The following is a 23,105-nucleotide window of genomic DNA, read 5'->3' as shown; positions in this document are numbered from 1 at the left end:
TGTTCAACCAACACCGACGTGTTCACCTTCTCTGGTTTAAGCAGCGGTCTCTTACTTTACTTTTAAATTTCGCTTGAAAGCCAAATTCCCTGTGCACAATTGCATGCTCAGACTCACATTGAACGCGTCTTTCTCACTCTCTTCATATGATCAGTGAAATCTGACTCCTGCTGCACTGTGCTGTGGCTCTGCTGTGCACGCTGTATAGAGTAGAACATTAACTATCAGTTTCAGTCAATCCATTGTCCAACTGAACTAAATGGTTTTTATTCCTAAGAACAAAAGCATACGTGCATACCACTGTATCATTAAAAATGTTTATCATTGTCAAATATGCAAATATAGTCTAAAATACAGAAGTTGCATTGGCTGCTTTGAGTGTTGCCATGCAAACATTGATAAACAGTGCTTTGACAGTCAAATTTCACATTCCATTTAAAGACTTTTGGCCCTATCCACCTTCCATATGACAAATAAAGGAATTACACTACAAGGAACCAGGAAGCATGACTAAACAGGAAACATGTTTACGATGAAATTACAAAATAAGAGACAAAAATAAATGCTTATAAGCCAAACCAAAACAGACATGGCATCTGCTTTTTTTCTCAGAACTGTTTTTATTTTTATGATGGAAACAAGCTTCCATAAAATTGAAATAAAAAGAATAGTAAATGAGAATCCTTCAGACTTGCATTCGATCCATACAGGGGCCAGAATATCATACAGGTTGGCTCTTTTGAATTTCAGTAAGATAGCATTGTGGCAACTAATATTTTAGCAGGCTTAAATATATTTTATAAGCATGTTTTGAGGAGCTATGCCATTTACACAATTGGCACTAAGCAGCTAGTCCTTCATTTAACAATTCAGCTGTTTTAAAAAGGGGATGAACACAGCAGAAATTCATTTGAAGGAAAGACTAAGAGTCATATGTGGTCAAACAGTCATATGTGGTCACACAGTAGCAAGTTTCACACTTTTTTATTCACTCTATCTTTCTCTGTCTGTTGCTCACTTTCTTTATCTCTCACACACACATTTATCTTTGAGGTTTCTACTTGTCACCTCTTTTTGTTTTTTGTCATATGTGTATGGGAATCAACACACAGCCACTTTGAAGAGTACAAGCAGCTATAAATAGTTAAATACTGTATGGTTAGAAGATAAGCCCTATCACAATTTAGTATGAAAATATAAGTCAGAAAGAAGAACAATCATATTTAAGTATGCAAAGTACAGTGCTATCAGCTCTGTCGGTTATTTTGAGGTCTGAACATTGTTCATATGGGAAAGTTCAATTTAAGGTTGAATTATTTGCAGATTATTTAGTAGAGGATTAAGAACAAACACTAACCCGAGTATTTGAGGAATATCAAACCAGTGCTGCTTACAAACACACAATATTAACACCAACCTGCTCTTGTCTCATGCATTCTCTCTCTGTATTTTTCCACAGTTGTGCTCGGTTGGAATGATAATGCTCAGAGAGGGCACAGCGACACAGGACAATGAGTGTGTGAATGCCACAACAGAGAAGCCAGCCTCGTCCTCTACCAAAAATATCATTACTACCACCACTTTCAATAGCACGTCCATTCCCATGACAGGTACTGACAAAACATGACACTGGATTCACTGTTGGGAGGTGTTGTCTGTAAAAAAAAAAAGTAAACTTAAAGTAAGGAAAATAGCAACCAGATAACTAAATAACTAAAATAAAAATAAAAACTATACAGAAATATTAGGATTTTTATTGATTTTTAGATTTTTATTTAATTTTTTTTTAACTAAAAATGTAAGTATGTATGTATATATGGTAGTGTATGTTGTGCTGATTTAAATAATACATAATATAATGTAAAAAAATAAAAATAGTTCTGTTACATTAACTTTTGTTTTGTTGTCATCAGCAGGGGTCACTGTACAACTCAAAGACAAGGCAGAAGAGATCCAGTCCCACTTGCTGCTGCTATTAATCTTAATGTTGATAATCTTGTTCATGGCTGGATTCTGTATCCTGAAGAAAAGCGTGGCAAAGAAAACCCTTTTAAAATGGTTTGGTATGATATAAAGATCAAATGCAGTGGATCTTTTGAATACTTCAGAATTGAATAGGACTTGAAATCAACACAAATAACACAACTCTTTAATGATGCTGTATTTGTCAGCAGTCATTTTTTTGTGTATTTTCAAAAACTAAATTTAAACCCAAGAAACAACTTTTGGAACCACAGCATTGTATTGTCATGTCTAAAGTGCAGTGTAGTGGCTATTAGTGGCCTGGAATCCACCCAGATCAGTTATTACTGTAAAATGCATTGCATTTTCTCTCACGTGTTTTAATTCCCATAAGGTCAGATTCAGCATAAACATTCACAGTGTTTCAGAATGACATGCATTTAACACATCCATAACAACCCGAGAAACCACAGAACGCCTAAGCACGCAACAAACAGCTCACACTATCACTGTTGCGCCTACTTGAGCTGCTCACAGTGTCTGACATATGCACCCTATTGACTTATTTCTTGTTTTCATTTTCAGGTTTTATAAACAGACAACGTGTAAGTACTTCTGTGTGATTGCATGTCAAAATAAATGAAATTGATTTTGTTCATATAACTGATTGTTTAAAGGAATGGTTCACACAAAAATGAATATTTGCTGGAAATTTACTCACCCTCAGGCCATCAAATAAGTAGATGAGTTTGTTTCTACATCACAACAGATTTGGAGAAATTGACATTCCATCACTTGCTCCGCAATGGATGCTCTGCAGTGAATGGGTGCCGTCAGAATGAGAGCCCAAACAGCTGATAAAAACATCACAAGTAATCCACACCACTCCAGTCCATCAGTTAACACCTTGTGAAGCCAAAGGCTGTGTTTGAAAAGAAGAAATCCATCATTACGGCATTTTTACTCCTTAAAACAGTTCTGGATAAAACACCAGTCCATAAGTCCTGTTTTGATCTGTGCAGATTTCTCTCCTGATTCAGACTTTTTCACTGAAGAAAGCGTTTTTATGGAAAGAGGACTCAAATTTTTATCCAGAAGCAATGGTTTGAAGTTAAAAGCTTCTTGATGGATTGGTTTCTTTCAAACACACAGCTTTTGCCTTCACAAGACATTAATTGATGGAATGTTTTTATTACCTGTTTGGACTCATTCTGACGGCACCCATTCACTGCAGAGGATCCATTCGTGAGCAAGTGATGGAATCTTAATTTCTCCAAATCTGTTCCTATGAAGAAACAAACTCATCTACATCTTGGATGGCCTGAGGGAGAGTAATTCTCCAGCAAATTTCAATTGTTTTAAGTGTTCCTTTAAAATAAAATTCCTTTAAAATGATCAGGTTTCCTTTAATTTTGTTTATTGGTCCCTGTAGGAAGATTATCCACCCCAGAGTCAAACTGAATATGACAATCAAATTTTGTCTAATTCCCAATTGGAGACTACAGTACCAGTCGGCAGTGCTGGCAGAGAGGTCAAAGGTCAGAGTACGGGGCCCATGCCCCAATCCGGAGCTGTGCAGCAGGTCACAATGGAGCACAATGGGAAGGGTGAGAACGTCAGCAATACTGTTGGTGAGTCCCCTAAATGTCTTTATGTTAAATTTGCATTGCATTGTATTTGAATTTGAACTCACTGTACATAATCTTCATAGAAGATTTAAAGGATTAAAGTCTGTCATGATTAAACACAAAAAAGCACCACAAAATGGGTATTATATTTCAAACAATAAATAGGTATTTTTTAGCATCTTCGCTTCTGATATAGCTCTTGAATTGAAGTTTATTTTATCACTTGGATCTGTTGAATGACTTCTGGATTATAGTTCATAAATCATATGAACACTGCACAAAATGCTGCTTTTCCTCAGTATTTTGTCTGGTTTTCTGCTATGGATACATTTACTTGACACGAGATTTAATGTGAAAAATGTATCAAAATTAAGTGTATACATACCTAAAAGGGACATCAGATGCCCATTTTCCACAAGTTGGTATTGATGAAATGTCTGCAACATTCTTTGGTTAACATTCATGGTCGTGTAAAACAACCCAGTTTTTACCTTGTCAAAAACAGCTGAATCCACAGAGAACCGTTTCAGTGCGTGCCTCTTTAAATGATAATGAGCTACTGCTCACCCCGCACCGCTCATTGTGTATTCGGTGGCACAGAACTATTTTTTCCATCTGTTGAACAATAAAAACACTGATAGAAAATCAGAATCAATCCTGCTATCTATCACAAACTCGAGAATTTAAAATGACAGAGGAGCTTGCACTTAGAACAGACAGATTATATACTTGTGTTGATGATAATATTGTTATCTTTATAGTTATCATTCTTGGTGTGAACTGGCCTTTATGCACTATTCTATCACAATTTGTAGTATAAATAGTGTGAGTAGTGCAATCACACTGAAAAATCCCAAAAGAAAAGTGCATTTTAAAAACCCGGATGATGCACTTGAACATGAAGTTTGTAATGTTGGACACTTGGACATGTTGGACATGCACTCAGGGTCTATCAGACTCCATAATGAATGACAAAAATAACCTTATATAATTCATACACATGGTTGAGTACATAATGCATAAGTACATAGTGTATAAGTGCATAGTGCGTCATTTGGGACACAGCTTTTTAAAAACAAAACAAATCCTTTATGTCCTCAGTGGCTCTGATGTTGGGAAAAATGAAGACTCTTAAGTTCACTTTTACATCTAACTAGAAAACTTTTACATTTCACCACAGCTGCTTGAGTACGGAGATAATGGTGGACAGCGTACAACTGGCTGAGGGCGGGAACATGCTAATGTCAGCAGTCGTGGGCGGGGCTTGAGCAATATGATGTCATATTGCCTTGAAAATTTAGACTGTTTAGGGTTTTTGGGGATAAAAAAAAAAAGGAGTGAATGGATTTTTATCATTTTAAGGTGGTTGTGTCCACACACTTCTAAGACACATTTATGAGCAAACACCATGTTAAGGTGCATTTTTTATCCAAAAAAATAACTAATCGTGCCATTGGGGTAAGAAAATAATTATCCTTTTTGTGTTTCACAGAAGACAGAAAATGATTCTGTGTCTAATAATTAAAGGATGATTAGCTGTCTATTTATGGGCAGCTATTAATTTGCAAGCCAGAAGCATTTTGCAATTCCTTCCAAAGAATATTTATTTTTTGTTAGTACTGGCAAACCACTTTAGGAGGTTGGATCTTAAATGTTTTTAAATTGTTTGTTTGACGTGTGATTAAGTTCTTCTGACATTTAACTTCTGGAACAGACACGCCTCATGTTTCCTCAGCACTTAATCACAGAGCATTTTATCTTCAAATACTCTATTGTCTTTATTCCCATTTTACTTCCTGTTTTGTGTATATGTGTTTGTGTGTGTTTGCCAAGACTCAGTAGCCTGTAATAATAAAAACACTCAAGCTATGACAAACTGACCAAGAATAAAACTTGAATCAACAAGCAATGCCAGTCAGACTATTTACTGCTCCTGTTGGAGTTTATTCAAAAACACCCAGTCTCGTTTCCTCTCTGTCTGCTGGCCTGGAGAGTATTTTAAGCTGCATTCCAAAGCTAAGGCTGGCATCATTACGGTGCCTTCTAATGCAACACACACACACACACACACACAGACACAGACACAGGCACAGGCACACAAACACATATAAATATATATGTATAAATAATTTGTTTGTTTTTTGATGAAATCTTCTCACAAAGGCTGCATTCATTTGATCAAAAATACAGTAAAATCAATAACATTGTAAAATATTATTACAATTTAAACTAACAGTTTTATATTTGAATATATTTTAAAATACAGTTTATTCCTTTGATGGCAACTTGAAAAAATACTGCTTATTTTTTATTTTTTTGGAAACCATCATTTAAAAGTCTTGGATTTCTAAAAAAAAAAATGATGAGGCAAAAATCATTGATAATGAGAACCGTTATTAATAATAATGCATAAGTAATAATGATAATACAAAAAAGATAATGAGCTCAAATCAGTATATAAAAATTATTTCTGAAGGATCATGAGACACTGAAGACTGGAGTAATGATGCTGGAAATTTAGCTTTGCATCACAGGAATAAAACATGACATTTTAAAATAGAAAAGTTATTTAAAATGGAAATAATATTTAATATTTTGGCTGTTTTTACTGTATTATTGATCAAATAAATGCAGCCTTGGTAAGCACAAGAGACATAAGTAAATAAATAACGATTCCAATTAGATTTCGGTCTAAAAGGTACCTTAGAATGCAGTATACTTATGCTGCCTCATAACGCCTAGGGCTTTAATAGGGGTCAGTTTTGATTTTAAGTTGCCAGTCATGTTGACTTCATCATCATTTGTCTATTTTAGGGTCCATCTACATCTACTCTCCTGGAATGGTGATTTTGGGCTCCAACTCGGGTGATAAAAAGGAAGAGGCAGGACTTTGCGAAGAAGGCGTTCCCCTCATCAGCAGACCGCAGCAAGAGTCAAATCCACCCTCGCAAGAGGTCAGAATCAGAATAAGTGCACCGGAAGAGGCTGAGGAGGAACTGAGCTTGAGTTTTCCTGTGCCAGCAACTGAAAAGTGAGAACTTGAACATGTGGTTTCTTGCATGAACTTCAGAATGGCCTTCAGGAAGATACCAGGTTGAATCACAAGGCTGAAAACACACAAGCTGCCAGTTTTAAGATTCCCGGTAAAGGATGGCATCAGAAAGGCCCAAGTCATGGTTTCAGTTCCAGAGAAACATGCACACTGGCTAAATGTACAGGCTACCTTGATTGCAACGTATGTCAAATACAGAATGTGCAGATGTACCAGATGGGAATCAACAAGTAATGATTTTAGCTTTTTTTGCACATCCGGAAAAAAGATTTATGCTTAATTTAAGTCGGTCAATTTTTATAAATGCACATGTCGGTATTGCCGCTTCAGCAAAACTGGGGCAAAAACAAGCATGAAGACTGTGCACAGGAGGTACAGACAAAAGGGTGAGAACAACACCCACGAAGGTGTTAGGAGTTTTCATAACGTGCATCCTATAAGACAGTATAAATGACACGCACATGGCGTGTATGAATTGTTTTATTGTTTAAGTGAGTGGTCGAGAACCTAACGACTAGATCTATATGTTTTTAAACAGACTTTTGCTCTACTGTGTGGGTGTTTCATATGCATGTCTGAAAATACCCAACCTCACCTTCGGAAAGAAGTGTCTGATTTGACTGTTGTAGGAGGTCGTGTTGGGACAAGCTGTATTCACCCTGCAACCTTTACAGAGCATGATCAAAATGACATTTCTAGTGTTGCAGTAGAAGACGCTTCTCACATCTCACATCCTCCAGACACTTGAGCTTGTGTTGTTTTGCATGTTTTTTTTGTAAATTTGTCAATGAATGTGTTCTGATGCTTTATTATTATGAATTCAATAAAGTCCATTCCTTCAGCAATTACAGAATGTCTCTCTCTCTATCATACTGTCTTTCTATCATTCTGTTGTTGTTTTTTCTACTGTTCTATCATTTTATTCTCTGTTCTTTCTATCATATCTACCATTCATTCTCACTGTCATTCTGTACTTTCTATTGTTCTATCTATCATTCTGTCATTCTTTCAATTGTTTTGTCTATTGTTCTATCCAGTCAAGTCACCTTTATTTGTTTAGCGCTTTACACAATACCGATTGTGTCAAAGCAGCTTTAAAGTGTTAAACAGGAAAACAGTTGGTCAGTAATGCAAGAGGACAATAAAAAAGTCAGGTCATTGTTGATTCAGTGATGTCATCAGCAATCATGCCGACAATCTTGCCAGAAATTAAGTGTCCCTAACTAAGCAAGCCAAAGGTGACAGTAGCAAGGAACTAAAACTCCATTGGTGAAAAAACCTTGATAGAAACCAGGCTTAATCCGGGGGCCAGTTCTCTTGTAGCCAGACGAAACCAGCATGGTGTGGTTTAATTGCAGGATGCAACAAAGGTCAGGTTGTGCAGAGGACTCACCTGGTTCCAGTGGTCTTGTGCCGATGGTGGTCGAGGTGACGAGGTCTTCACAGGGATCTGTTTCTGGGATGCATCTAGTTGTCCTGGTCTCTGATGACATTGAGGGCTGTAGTGGTCATCTGTAGGTGCCGATCCACCATCTGGACTGGATATGGACTGGATCCGTATGGCTACAGTGAAATACTTAGTAGATGTGATTCTTCTTACTATGTAGTATGTACATTTGGGATTATGAGAAAGGTTCCCAGTTCCGGCTGACCTAATTAATGCAGCCTAGCAATCCTTTAATAGACTTTAATGGTAGAAATATGATGTGTGTTATGTGTAAGCTGGGTTAAAGAGATGGAAACAACGCTAGATAGATTGATCCAGAGTTTGGGCACTAAATTAAAAAAGGATCTGCCGCCCGCAGTTGATTTTGGTATTTTATCAAATGGCCAGCGTTTTGAGAACGCAGTGGACGTGAAAGATTATAATGCAAGATTTTAAAATGTATGCAATGTTCAGTACAAAGCCAGTGCAGAGATGACAGAACCAGGCTAATGGTCATACCTCCTGGTTCTAGTAATCTTCAGTCATTCTAATTATTGTTCCTTCTATCAATTGTTTTTTTTTTCTATTATTCTGTACCTTTTTCTATAGTAGCCTATTTCTATCTATCATTATTTCAATCATTCTGTCTACTGTTCTATCAGTCTATTTACTGTTCTATCTATCTATAATTCTGTGATTCTTTCTATCATTCTATGTATCCTTTATTTTTTTACACAGTGTTATATTATTCTATCTGCCCTTCTTTCATTCTGTTTTTGACGCCAGTACAGGAGGAGCTCATGTCTCTCACTTCAGAGGTCTGCTGTGTGTGTGACTGTGTCAAACGCGCTGTCGCTTCCTGGTTTGCAGGGGGGACTGCCGTGCAACATTTCCGGGACTCGGAGAGTTGAGTGATGGTCAGTCGGAATTCAGTCGCGCGGGTCGCTGAAGGATCATGCTGATTCTCATCTCACGGTTATTATTTATGGCGGCGGTGTGGCGCGTGGCGGAGGGGAAGGTAACGAACAGGTTTATATGTGTTGCGGACAAATGCAATATAATGATTCATTCTTATACTTGCACGACTTTCACAAGTTTGTTTTGATAGAGATGAAGAGATTCTTCTGAAAAACACTAAACGAAAAACAAGCGTTATTCTCGGATTCTAAATGTGAGTCGTAGAAATGAAAGATATATTTATTTTCACTTATGTTCTGTTCTCGCGCTGTTGGAATTTCCAGCAGAGGTTGCGTGCTTGCTTGGTGTCTCAAATCATTGCGTGCTGCCTACTGTCATCCGTGTCACGTGCATAGGCTACTTTAGGGCGCTTGCTAACTACATTATTGGACATAGGCGAAACCTATTGTGCTGCCTACGTAGACAGCACTGTGGGTGTCACCGTCATAGTGACCCAATAAACTACATGCATTGACATTATATGTAGGCATTATAGACCTATAGAAACGTTGCGTGTGGCATAGTTAGCGTTTTGGGCATCTTGGACAGCTACCTAAATGATATGTTGGGAATGATGGAAAATCTATTGACCTGTCTACCTATAAAGCATATTTGGTATCATTTTCCTGTGTAGACAGCATTTTTGAGTGTCTTTGGCAAACCAGTTGAGCTGGGCATCACAAGTTTTTCTAATGTGCCTACACAGCATTTTTGGGCACAACGTTGGCAAAATGAGTCACCTACCCGAACTTAATTCTTGAGCACCATGGGTATCTTTAAAAAGGAATTTGCTGACTATTTAGATAACATTTTGGGCAGCTTGGGCACAAGCAGCACTCTACTTGGACTCTATTTTTGTTCTTCGTCAAAACCCAGCAAGCTGCCTACTAGATGTGCTATTTTTTTTTTTTTACGTTGGAGGACATGAAAAACCAAGTGACCTGCCTACCTAGATGGCATGGGCGTCATAAAACATAATATACAGCCTACATAGACAGCATTTCTGGTTGTCTTTGGAAAACCAAAATGAGTTGGGCATTATAAAAATCAAACAGTTAGTGTGTTACAAAGTATTTTTGAACATGATGTAGGTAAAACAAGTGAATTGCTTGACCAAATCTCCAATTTTCAGCATCAGGAGTATCTTAAAACACGGTGTGCTGCCTAGTTAGACAGCATTGGGCATCTAGGGCATAAGCACCACTTTACATAGACTGTATCTTGTCATTATGAGCATATGCAAAACCCAGCAAGCTGCCAGTTTAGACAATATTTTGCGGAAAAACCAAATGACCTGCCTAGCTAGACGGCATCATAAAGCATAATATACTGCCTACATAGACAGCATTTTGGGTGTCTTTGACAAGAATAAAATGCGCAAAGATTGGACCTTTGAAGAACCTTTTTTACACTTTAAAGTTTTATAGAACCTTTATGGAAAGATTCTGTGTATGTTCTTCATGGAACCTTTGATTTTTATGAGTGTAAGTATCTTAAAACATAGTGTGCTGGCTATTTAAGAAACATTTTGGGCATCATTGGCATAGGCGAAACCTATTCATCTATAGTACCTACATTGGATCACATACATATCATTGGACATAAGCGAGAGGAAAACCCCAGTGAACCCTACAAAGACCGCAGTTTTAGCCATCTTAACCTAGTGTGCCAGTATCTCTGTGCATCACAGGATGGTAAGCTGCCTACTACTGTACAAGCGCTGTCTAGAAAGAAAGTATCCAATGAATTGTCGAGTCGTTTTTCTAGCTAGTTTTTCTTGTGGTCTAGATTGAGAAGGTGGGGAGTTCACATATATCGCAGTTTAACTAGAACACATCTGCGTGCTTTACCACATATCAAGTGAGTATGTAAATGAAGTGTTTTTAAGCAGCATTGTTTTCTGTGTTTCTGTCCCTTTAGTCAACTCTTTAGTCACCTCTGGTTCCACTTGCTCTACTTGTTTTAATACCACTTACATGATCTATAAGTCATGGGAAAGTTAACCCGATGTGACTGAAAAATGTGCTGAAGCTGAGAACAAAGAGCATGCAGTTGCTTAAATAAAAAGATTTATTTACAGATTGCTGAAAGATCTTGGGAGGCTGCATGCATTTTTAACAAGAAATACTTTTGTGTGCTTTTGACATTCAGCATGTAAATGTGTTGGGGCTTGTTGGTGTAATCTGGTTTACTGTGGTTTGTTTGGCTGTAAAGATAAGCGCTCTGTCTCTGTTCTTCAGTGAAGCACATCGTTGCATGGAGGAAGTCTGCTGGCCTGTATATGTGGGTCGTTTCCCAGTAACACACCTCAGCAATTTCCTCTTAACATCTTGAGCGTTTGAGAAGACGTCAGTGGTTTTAGAGATGATGCAGTCATTTTTCGTAACGTCTATCCGTTTCCTAATCTATTATATCAGGATGTGCACTTCTTGCAGAAATTATTTTCTTAAGATTAAATTTTTATTTGAAGTTGTCTTTAATGTTAGCCCTTTCACCTCAGACAGTTTCTTTCAGTCAAATATAAATGAGTCATTTGTAGAACCCACCATATAAAGTGAGGGTGTTTCGATTACGACAACTCTTAAATCATTCTGTGCATTTTGGTCTGTGGCAGAAAGCGCAGTTCTGCAGCAACTTCCTTTTTAGATTTAGAGATCAGGGACTATGCTGAATCCATCTTTAACCATTTGAAGGTTAGCACTGAGAGTCATGGGAAATACTAAGCCTTTGAATGTAAAATGTGATTTGTAAGGATTTAATGTTAAATTTGATGAGTGCATCAAAACACTTGTTTTAGGGCTGCACGATTAATCAAATACGATTGTCATTCGCATCTTGTCTGTAAAGCCGGTTCTGTGATTAGTAGTAAATTTCCAGCACCTGCTTTCAGATGGAACAGCATTTACTACACAGAGCTGTAGTTCACTGACAAGCTAGGCAAAATCGCATTTCATAATTGCAGACGATTTAATCAAGAGATTATGAAATCTTTCTATGATTATGAAAGCTGTTTGGATAGCTTGTCAGTGAACTATGGCTCTGTGTAGTAAATGCTGCTCCATCTGAAAGCATGTACCACATTTAATAAAGTTTTTACTCCTAACTTTCTTCATAACGTCAGTCTAGTGTTTGAAGTAAATCCTTCTGTTTATTCAGAACCGCTATTCGGTTGTTAAGTGATGACGTAAGAAGCGCTGTTTCCGGGTCCAAGCCTCAACTCACTTCACTTGAGAATAGGACCTCAGCAGCCGTTTATGAGCACTGTTTATTCATATTAATCATTTAAGCTAAACGCTTTCAAACGTACGGTATACACTACAGTCTCCGTGCTCACAGCGTCCCAAACACAAATAATTGTTATATATTTTTTTTATATTAATATTTTCATTGTCTGGCTATCTGGGACTTCGGTATGGAGTTAAAGGTTAAGATTATAACTTTTTCGCTAATATTCTATCACATTGTGAGTTTATATTAGCACCTTTTGTTGTTTTCTCATGGTAACTGATGGAGCGTGGGACCGGAAGCGCTACTGCGTGACGTCAGACTTAACAAGCGAATAGGAATTTCCTGAGTTTCTTCTGCGAGGTGTATGTGGAGTTTTAGCACGAGAGCGCCCTCTGGCCTTCGGATGGAGATTACTGCTGAACACAGAACCGTTCTTTACTGGAAGATACGCATGACAATAACAGCTTCTGTCTAATCGTGATTTATCGCCTTTGCAATTTAATTTGGATTCATTATGCATCCCTAAGTTTTCATGCGAACAAACATTTACTCTTGACTGTTGCAAAAAAGAGAAATTTTTGTAAGATTTACTTTAGTGGATATATCAAAATTCTAGACACTATTTCAAATATATGGAATCAGTTTGTGACTTTTTATCTAACAATTCTGACTTTTCTTGCAATTGTGTAATATAAACTTGTGATTGCATGTTATAAAGTTATATAATCTCAGAATTCTGAATTTATAACAGAAAGGTCTGACTTTGTATATATCACAATTCTGAGAAAAGAAAAGCTAATATCCTGCATTACAGACTTTATATCACTCAATTCTAAGATAAATAGTGTAAACTCGCAATTTCAATAAAGTCACAACTACCTTACTTTTATTTTTTTATTCTGTGGCTTCCATACAAATATGATATTCATATGATTCAATACCAAATATTACCTCTGTTTTGTAAACGGATAAACAAATTCAAGCTGGACTTTTAGAACAGTCCAAAAAGTTCCCAACATTCTGCAAAAGTCCCTTTGCTTTTCCTCTGAAGAAGAGCTGAGTTTCCCAGCCGTTATTATTTCTCCCTCACTAATTTGCAGGTTATTATTTACTGTAGTTAGGTAACAGTCATTTCCTTCTGACTTCACTTCTGCTTTTCTCCTCTGCTCCGCCTTCCTCCCGTTCTGTCAGTGTTGATCATGTTTACATTCATTTGGAATTCTGCATGTACACTTTGTGCACATAGACACCGCAAACACAAAGAGTCTGTCTGTGCATGCAAATCTGTCAGGATAGACTCAGTATAGTGGTCAGAAGGTCATAAAAATATAATTCTTTTATCTTTGCCACTCTCTATTGCCCTTTGCCCATTTTGGCTGTTCGTATCAGTTCACGTCAGATTCCATTGCAGAAATACCACTGCATAGGTTAAAGGACAGTTGAATATGATGTCACTTACTCTTCATTCTCTCATTTCTGAATCCTAGTGGCCAGCTTCTGCAGCTTTGCATAAAAATATTTCAGATGATTAAATTTAAATACAGTATATATGTCCCATTTCCTTGTAATTACATCAGGAAAAGCATGGAAAATACCAGACGGCATCACAGATCTGAATGTCAAATTAGTGGCGATTCCTGTTTGTAGTGATAAGGACGGCTGTTGACTGATTTATATAACAATTAAATATTTTTCAGATATAATTTTATATTTTTCAAAATCGTTTTGGTTGAAAAAAAAACAAGAAAAAAAAGCAATGTGCAGAAAATAGATTCTTGCTGACACAAAAGGGAATGTTTCTTTCAAAATGCCAAATGACTAAATATCAAGTCTGTCACTTGTCACTGAGATTCTTTGTTTCAGCTGACAAGTGCAGATCTGAAACTATCACATCAGCGTTTTCGGTACAAATGGATATTTGTGCTTGCTTAGTCTGTTTTGGACATATTTCATATCGGTGAACCTTGTGCAAACGCCTGCACTAAATCGACGGTCCTACGCTAAATACCATTGTAGCAGCATTAGCGTACCTGAGAAAAGATTTAAAGAGAAGACATATATTGTGACTATGAGGAAGTGGTGGGTAGTGTTTCGTTCACAAGACAAGTATCTGTTCCTGAGAATCCAAGGAAAATGTCACTGATATTTTTGGGCTTTTTCTCCTTTGTTTTCACAGACATCTCTGCCATATCGATCAGATGGAACATGTGATACAGCCACTGAATATTACGTCAAAGACTTGGGACTGTGCTGCAGTAGATGCAAACCAGGTATGTCATAAACCGAGGGGAGCGTGGGAGAGAATGTAAACATTTGTGTCCATAATCTGATTACTTGTTAGTTCACGAGGCCGAACTGTCACTGTTTTTGTGATGTTTTGAAGCAACTCCAAGTTCTGAATCATTTATATTCATTCTAGGGACTCATCTGGCGGTTATGTGCACTAGTAATTCAGACACCGTCTGTGAACCCTGCCAAGATGGACAGTACTCAGAAAATATGAACCATTTTTCTAACTGTTTCTCTTGTCCAAGGTGTAAAGAAGGTAAGTTGACTATTTTAATGAAGCACTCCGCAATGACAAAGTCTTGTTTCAGTATTAATCTGGAATTTGTAATTGTAAAATTACATTCCGTCATTATTTGCTTACCCTCTTGCCCTTGCAAGCCCTTAAGAATTTTATTCTTCAATAAACCACAAACTGAGAAGTTAAGCACACTTTTCGGTTCAATGAAAGTGAATGGTGACCAGATGCTACAAAAATGACAAACTACAAAAGAAAAAAATATATATGTATATAGTCAACATATGCATACTACATTTCAAGTATAATCTGTAGTCTTCTTTTGTGCAATCTGAATATGAACATGTAGAGAAGAATGTTACGTTTTTGACTTGTCATGTTAATGATAATGCAATAACAATGAGTAATACATTTATTACAGTGTTACTAGATTTACTTGTATTATTATAATATTCATTCAAGACTTAAAATGTTGCTGTCCATTTCTTCTTGTTAGTGAAAGGACTGATGTATGGCACAAACTGCTCTGCTGATACCAAAGCCGTTTGTGTTTGCAAGCCTGGGATGACATGTTCTAAGTATAATTTCGAAAAAGAATGTGAGGAATGCAGAAAATCTAGATCCTGCAAACCTGGTCAATTTGTCTTCAAAGAAGGTAAGAGGAACAAGTGTACAACTGTACTGTCGTCCGAATTGGAGTTGTGTAGCTTTAAGTCTATGTCTGTTAGCTTTAAACTCATTATTTTTTAGCACATTCACATCTAAAAAATACATTCTCTTCAGAGAAAAGGATAAGGATTTTGATTACTCATTGGACTTTTGTCTAACAAAATGCTCTCCAGTATTCAAATGCCTCTCCTCTTAATATCTACACTCGTTAAAACCACAAAAAGCAAATGATTTTTAGTTATTGGCTGTTTAAAAATATACTGTACCTCCTTGTCGCAAACTTGCATTTTCATTGAGGAATACGTCAATTTATCCAGTCCAATGCATCGAGTCATTTAATGCATTATTTGTTTTAATAGGCCAGTTATGCGTGCTGTCATCATTGTGGTGTGTTTGTAAATGCAGGGTCATCTGTTAGGTGTATGCCATGTCCAACTGGAACGTTTTCAAACCGCAGTAATAGTGACCAGTGTAAACCACACACAAAGTAAGATGCAAATGGAAAGAAAGACTCATTGCTTACAAATGCACACACATGCATATGGCTTACTTGTCTTTTTCTCTGTTAGATGTGAAGGCAGGTCAGTTTTAAGAGCTGGCGACTCTACAGTTGACACACTGTGTGAGAGGATGCCGCCATCAACAACAGCAGCAACAACAACAAAGGCTCCCCTTCAGAGTTCACCAAAGCGTACTAGGCCCAAAAAACCGGGTTCTATTTGGGGAAAAATGCAGGCAATTCAGCTTATGAACACCACCACCACCACCACCACCACCACCTCAACTGTAGTTCTATTGAGTAGAGTGACAACAGACACAGCAGGGTATCAAGATTTCATGATCTACTGCTCTGGTAAGTATTAGGCCATGCTACAAGTATTTAGCTTACAACCCATATAGAAGTACCAAGGTTAAAAAAGGTTGCAAAAATTCTGCAAAGATGTTTGAATCAACCAATCAGAATAAAGTAATAAAAAGTGCCATTTAATAGAGTGCAACAGTGTCCGCCCACTTTTTCAACAGCTTTGATTCCAGAAGGATTTGTTGAACATGAGCTATGCAACCAGCTATGAGATGAATCACAATATTACAATGTATTTGAAAATGTATTTGAAAATTAGACGAAAAGGCAAAAATTGTGTACTTAATGTTTTTAACAAGGGGACAAAATACAGTCCGATGAAGCATTGTGAGTTACATAATCTCATGCACTCTATAAGTGATAGTACTATATTTAAATGGTGGTACTTTAATAGTGTAATAATACCATATTCATTAAACATTGTACTTTTTTAAGTGAGCTATGAGTTATTCATATATCAGTTTTTGATGCTTTGCTTGTTCATTGTTTGAATTCCTTTCAAGTTTCCTTCCTCTCTTTCCGTCACCTTTGGCATTTCATTGTCCTTCAGCTGTGTTTCTTCTCTGATCTGTGTCTTTTTCTCTGCACCCCCCAGTCGGTGTTGGTATTGGTCTGGTTGTGCTGATATTGGGAGTGATGGTGATTACATGCATGTTACGAAAGAGGAAAGGTATTGTGGGCATTTTCAATTTCAATTACATCAGTCTGATATCAGAAAAGTCATCTAGGTCGCAGACTGAAAAGTTTTCAGCTCTTTAGATAGAGATTAGTTTATGTGAATTGAGCACCTAAGGTTAAGTTGGTGACGTGTTTTTCTTTGTTTACGGCAGGTTTACAGAAGGTTCCGATCACAGATGACAAGAAGGTACATTTTCCAATTCATATTGTACTACATACTACAAGTGTACAGGTCTCATTCTCCTCCTAATAAAGAAATAGCATATACTCTTTTTATTTCTGCCATACAAAAATTTACAGAGCATGTATAATAATTAGGTAAGTTATTTCTATTTTTTTCCAAGCACATTTTGCTAAATCCAAACCACGTCAAACCTACTTTAATAACTACTGTTAATTTTTTAGTTTTGGAAGACTAAAGGGTTCCTGATGGTTTAATTCTTGGTTTAACACCTAAATCTTTACTTTAATTCTTTAAGTCTTTTACAGTTAACGTCTTTTCTTCTCGACCTTTTTTTTTTTTGTGACCCCATTGCCCCATTGAGCATTTCTTGTTTATTGGTCACACCTTAATTTAGCAATTTCTAAAGTACTGTCATTCCCATGGGCATTTAATAATTTTAATAAAGATTGTTTTTTGGCCCATTTTACATGTAAAATAAAACCTGCTTTATAATTCTGCACATCTGAATATAATGTGTCCTTCACTTCCAGCAAAATTAATAGTAGTTATTAAGTGATTGTGATGTGGTTTGGAATTGTTAAAATGTCCTTTGTAAATATATATACTGTATATTCCCATGACTTGCCCAATAACTATGCATTCACTGTAGTTAGTGTATGTATATCTTGTTTTCTTCTAAATAAAGGAACAGCATTCACTATTTCTGCCATCTTTTTTCCATATAAAGGATTAGCATGCTACTATTATAATGTCTGCCAACTATAGGTATAGTAACAGTACATACAGTATATTCTTAGGAACAGACTACTACTCTTACTATAAACATATATTCTTGATTTCTTCCATTTAAAGGAATAGCATCCTATTCTTGCCGTTTATGCTTTCTTTATATTTCATAAATGGTAGTATGTTAGTATGCTAGTTTGCTATTCACAATTTGCCTAGTAGGTTTACTTCTCTACTGAAAAATATGCAATGTACTGTACAACAATAAATGCTTCAAACAGTAGTATGCTAAACTAACTTGTCTCATGACCTCATTTCCACATTGCATATTGTATTTGTCATCTAAGAAATGAATATGGTTGTACTGCATTCTTGTATTGCATTCTTGCAATAAAATAATGTGGAAAAATATTGAAATGGTATATCAAATTGAGTACTTTTTTATTTTGGGATACTGATTTTATCGCTTTCCCGTCTCTCTTCAGGTAGAGCAGGATCCCTCGGCAAGCAGCACACCTGATTATCAGCGTCTGTTACTCGTCGACAGGTGCCAGAAGGAGCCGTCCATGACTTCATCGGACAGCCAGAGTCAGCCAGACTCAGGTCACAGCAGCGCTGACTGGCTGGACCGCACCAGTCAGGAGTCCCTACCAGAGCAGCCATCCGTCTCCAGCCCCATGGTCAATCTCAGCATCACGGCCACCTTCAACTGCCAGCTGAACCCCACGACAGCGTCCTGCTCCATCCCCATGCTGACACCCCTGACACCCCACGCTGAAGCTGCGGTGCCGCTTTCTCAAGAAGAGGTCTGTGTATCCTGTCAGCAAGAGGACGGCAAGGAAGCTCTGCGCTCGGTACAGGAGAGCGGCCTGTGTGTCTTCTGATTGGATGCTTTACTGACCAAATATATACGTTTAGATAAATGCATATGCAAATCCCTAAATGCAGTGTAAAGTTAAACAGATGACATTAATTGCATTATTTTAAAACTAAAAAGGAATAAATCAGCCCAAGATGAAAATGTGCTCACCCCCAGGCCATTCAAGATGTAGATGAGTTAATGGGAACAGATATAGAGAAATGTAACTGACTCGTCATTGTAATGTATTGTACAGTTTTATGGTTGCTATCTCTATTCAGTACTCGGCTATAACGTTTGACACGTAAAAAGTTTTTAAACCTCCCTGGTGAGACGAAATGAATGATGATTCGATATATAGAGAGATGTAAAGATAGCGCCCCCTAGTGGTTGTTGTTTTCTCTACCTCCCTTGCAAATGTATTAGGTGTTTCACTGTTTATATTTTGTCATATTTTTTATAGACTTAGTGAATGAGTTTTGTGGGATTACATGAGATGAATGAAAAATAAGCAGAGCTTACTATTTACAGCACAGGTTGCCCAACACTTTTAGATATTATAGATCCTAGATATAAAGATATAACAGTGGAGAATCAATATTTTGTATGTATTGCGTTGCCAAGTATATCATCAAAGATTTTGTTGGAATATAGGAATGTATATAGTTATTTTTGTATTTTTTTAAACTTGTATATATGTTGTCATTGTAAAATTTTGTATATCCACTTATATAAAGCAGTATTATTCGCAGTTGTTTATATTATTTTTCTATTGTGCAAGCTATTATTTTTGCATCCCATCACTTGCTTAGCAATGGATGCAATGCAGTGAATGGGTGCCGTGAGAATGAGAGTCCAAACAGCTGATTAAAACATGACAGTAATCAACAACAATCCATTAATCAAAAAACATTTTTAATATCACATCATTGCTTCCAGCGAAAACTATAAGTCCTCAAATGCATTAATATGTTCTGCAAATTGTAATTATTTGGTGAACTATTCCTTTAAAAGCATTTTAACTTGACATTTTTTCTCACCTGGTGGACAATAAAACAGGCTAAAAATCAGTTTGAGGGACCTATAAATGCCCTGGTATAATGCAAGAGAAATCTACCCGTTGAAAGTTTATTATAATTTTTTTTTTCAACAATGTATTCATATATTTCCCCCGAATTTCATACGCTGTCAACTATGCAAACTACAGTGTAGTCAAGACCTAACCGTGGTTCTTCTTGCCAGAACATCCATTATATAGATGCTCTTGGAAGACCACCAGCACAAAAAGCAGTTTAAGATTAATGTATGAAGCCGGAGGAAAGCCTCCAGCGGTGGATCAATGCAGTTGTTAACCGACTTAAGGAATCACAGAGAGGTATCTCTTTGGGAGCTGATTAAATATTGATCATGCCCTCTATGGCTGTTTTGAAGGTTGCTGTATACTCCCACGTCTATATTGCACTGCTCATTTGAACTGTGGAGTGTCTGCTGCTTTCTTTTTCTGAGCGTCTTCTGTAAGCCACAGGCTGTTTGTTGTGGGATTGGTTCAGGAAACCTGGTTTTCATTTGTAACTTACTGAGTAATTACTTGATTTATTCAGATTTTGAGCAGAAGTGTGTAAGTATAGGAATCAGTAACACCTTTATGATGTCCACTTATAGGGACAATTAGGTCCATTTAATATACATAAGTAATTTCTATATTGAATTATTCTCCATTTATTTTATTTTAAATGTATTTCTTTTTTGTGTATACATTTTATTAATTTGTCCATTTACCCGGGTCCAGACTTTAAGTGTTACATATATGAAGAAAAAAAAAACATTAAATATAATTTTTTAAGATACGTAAAAAAAAAAAAATGCAATTTGCTATCTGTATGAATTATTTCAATATTTTGTGTAAATCCATCATTACACAGTATTTTTTTTAAAACACCATTTATTTCCTCTGTTTTATACAATTCTTCTTTATGCATAATATATATATATATATATATATATATATATATTATATATATATATATATATATAATATACATACATGCATATATAATGTGTGAATGTCTGCTGTTGGACATCGTCAGAGGACAGCTTAAATAAACTAGTGCAAGTGTGAAAGTTTATTTTCTAAAAGACCCAGCATGCATACTGAAACCCCATAGGTACTTGGCAGTGAGTCATTTCAGTAAGTTGCGTTCTCCATTCTAATCCATCCCTGTCGTGAAACACAGCAATGTGTTACAAGCACAAGTGTTATGATTATGAGTAAGCAAAAAGCAGCGTTTAGTTTGTGGGAAATGGTTTGTTTGCGCTGCACTCTGTGACAGGAAATCCTGAAATAAGATTGAGGTAGGGAAGCAAACCAACAGCCTACCATTTCAAAGCATGTCACTTCTCCAGTGCAACTTAAGTAAGATATGAATGAATTCTGATAGTATCTTTGTCGAACAGTTTCATAATGAACACTGTGTGTTGCACATGTTGATTTCACTGCAGCTGTGAGGTGCAAACAATGAACATGAACCACAGGACCTCAGATTGTCACACACTGAAACTGCATAGATAAAGAAGAACTATGGGTTGATGAATGTGTCTGACAACCGCAGGTCATTTGTGAATCAACCGTTCTTCTTGTAAAGTGGGGAAAGATGTAGAAGACATCCTTATTTCTTTTTTGTTTTGTTAAATTTGTTTTGGCACGTCAAACCATGAGTGCCAGAATAACTCAGCAAAAAGTTTGGTGGACAAAGGTCAGCTTCTGAGGTGAGATGTGAGGCCAGTGTCAGGAAATGTGGGTGCATGAGCAAACTAGCATGTTGAGAAAGCACTTTCACAATAATAAGGACAGTAATTCAGTCAGGAACTTGACCCAGTGATGCACCAGATAGTTTTGAGCAACACTTGTTCTGCAATCCTGTGCATGGTCTTCTTTTGTATCGCCTACAAATAAAAAAGAAAATGTCAAGTTAGAAAAACAAGTTGAAATTCCACCCCCCCCAGAAAAGCAAACAAACTAATACATTTAATGAAAAAAATAAAGTAGTAGTTTTTTTGTTGTTGTTTTTTTCGCATTGTGAAATCTCATCACTATATTATGTGTCTGAATGTTTTACTTTTTAATTTGCTTGTAATTCTCATTATTCACAGTGATAATTGTCATTAAAATCTAATTTCCATAACACTAATAAAACTCATTCAATCTAGACTAAAAAAGCACAAGTTAAAAGCATTATAAATATGATATATACTGTACATGAATTTGTATTAATTGTCTTCTAATTGTATTTGTTCCCTTATGCAATATCTAAGTTAATTTGTTTAGTATATATATATATATTATATATTATATATATATATATATATATATATTATTATATATATATATATAGTATATATATTTATATATATAAATATTTGAACAATTAAATATTTATATGTATAGTTATATAGTTAGTAATGATTAGCTGAATATAGTTAAATTGCCACTCGCCAGCAAATAAACCAATTAATGTTGCCATTTCAAAGCGGGTCTCGCCTCTGAATGTTTGTGTAATGAACAAATCATTCAAGTGCTGTGAAGCAAAAGGCAAAAAGACATGCAAAGAAATGCAGCTCCTAATGCAGGTGTGTGTTATCTATCTATCTAAGTCTGTATGCCTGAACAAAAGCTGACAATTTGCATCGCAGATTAAGAAAACCATAAACTAAATTTAACATTATTCTTCTGATATTTTTTTAGTTCATCTTACACTTATGTTAAATTAAGTACTTGAACGGTCATAATTAATTTTAGATGTTTTCTTTAAATTAAAAGAATGCTGTATAAGAACACATTTTCGTATCGACCTACAAACACACGCCAGCAGAGTGCGAGCAATCACTCTGATATTATCATATGCTCATTTCTGCCCTTGATGAGGAAGCTGGTGGCTGTACCATTACAGCAGCGGGAGGAATTCAACATTCACTCGGGTTAAAATGTCTTATATCCTTATCGAATCCAGCGCCAGATTATAAAAACAAATAAAATACAATTATTGTATTTAATTTCTTTAAAGCAATAGTAAAAGTCTAGAGAAAGCTTTATTAGTTTGCCATTTGTTGTTGTGTGCCCCCCCACCCTCTGTGGAGTTGGTTCGCTCCGTTGCTGTGCGCCTCTGGATCGAGTGTAGCAGCGCGGCGGGTTTGTGAGGAGCTGCGCGTGCGGTCGGTCGCTTTCTCCTTTGATGAGTCTGACGTGATGAACATTTTTAATTAAAACAACCAGCTGCTCTATCAGTTATGTGACAGTCCGGCTGTTTTCCAGTGTAACAACGCGTCAGGACCGTTCCGGGTAAGCGAATAAAG

At 36.5% G+C, this 23,105-nt stretch overlaps 2 protein-coding genes across 3 annotated transcripts; both read left to right on the top strand.

Annotated features, from left to right (window-relative positions):
• Positions 1-1,477: 1,477 nt before the first annotated feature.
• Positions 1,478-7,492, top strand: LOC113055455 (uncharacterized). Of its 2 annotated transcripts, none has more exons than XM_026221774.1 (5): positions 1,478-1,610; positions 1,917-2,063; positions 2,548-2,567; positions 3,395-3,593; positions 6,405-7,492. In XM_026221774.1, exons 1-5 carry the CDS (start codon positions 1,481-1,483, stop codon positions 6,623-6,625), a joined length of 717 nt encoding a protein of 238 aa, XP_026077559.1. In that variant the 5' UTR covers positions 1,478-1,480; the 3' UTR covers positions 6,626-7,492. The 2 variants fall into 2 exon arrangements, with proteins under 2 accessions (XP_026077559.1, XP_026077557.1); XM_026221772.1 differs by having other exon boundaries at positions 1,914-2,063.
• A 1,392-nt stretch (positions 7,493-8,884) lies between these two features.
• On the top strand, positions 8,885-19,506 carry LOC113055454 (tumor necrosis factor receptor superfamily member 1B-like). The gene is made up of 9 exons (XM_026221771.1): positions 8,885-9,086; positions 14,430-14,523; positions 14,673-14,798; positions 15,274-15,432; positions 15,852-15,933; positions 16,016-16,299; positions 16,904-16,978; positions 17,139-17,173; positions 18,382-19,506. Exons 1-9 carry the CDS (start codon positions 9,024-9,026, stop codon positions 18,778-18,780), a joined length of 1,317 nt encoding a protein of 438 aa, XP_026077556.1. The 5' UTR covers positions 8,885-9,023; the 3' UTR covers positions 18,781-19,506.
• The last annotated feature ends 3,599 nt before the right edge of the window (positions 19,507-23,105 follow it).

The sequence above is a fragment of the Carassius auratus genome, chromosome 36 (assembly GCF_003368295.1).
Source record: "Carassius auratus strain Wakin chromosome 36, ASM336829v1, whole genome shotgun sequence".
In the NCBI taxonomy this organism is placed as follows: domain Eukaryota; kingdom Metazoa; phylum Chordata; class Actinopteri; order Cypriniformes; family Cyprinidae; genus Carassius; species Carassius auratus.
This window is presented reverse-complemented; position numbering and strand designations above follow the sequence as displayed.

Bases quoted from the DNA above. Each gene is read 5' to 3' on its own strand.
- LOC113055455 (XM_026221772.1), top strand. From the start codon at position 1,481: ATGCTCAGAGAGGGCACAGCGACACAGGACAATGAGTGTGTGAATGCC. The intron at 1,611-1,913 runs GTACTGACAAAA...TGTTGTCATCAG, and splicing joins CACGTCCATTCCCATGACAG to CAGGGGTCACTGTACAACTC. The intron at 2,064-2,547 runs GTATGATATAAA...TTTCATTTTCAG, and splicing joins AACCCTTTTAAAATGGTTTG to GTTTTATAAACAGACAACGT.
- LOC113055454 (XM_026221771.1), top strand. From the start codon at position 9,024: ATGCTGATTCTCATCTCACGGTTATTATTTATGGCGGCGGTGTGGCGC. The intron at 14,524-14,672 runs GTATGTCATAAA...TATTCATTCTAG, and splicing joins CTGCAGTAGATGCAAACCAG to GGACTCATCTGGCGGTTATG. The intron at 15,934-16,015 runs GTAAGATGCAAA...TTTCTCTGTTAG, and splicing joins CAGTGTAAACCACACACAAA to ATGTGAAGGCAGGTCAGTTT.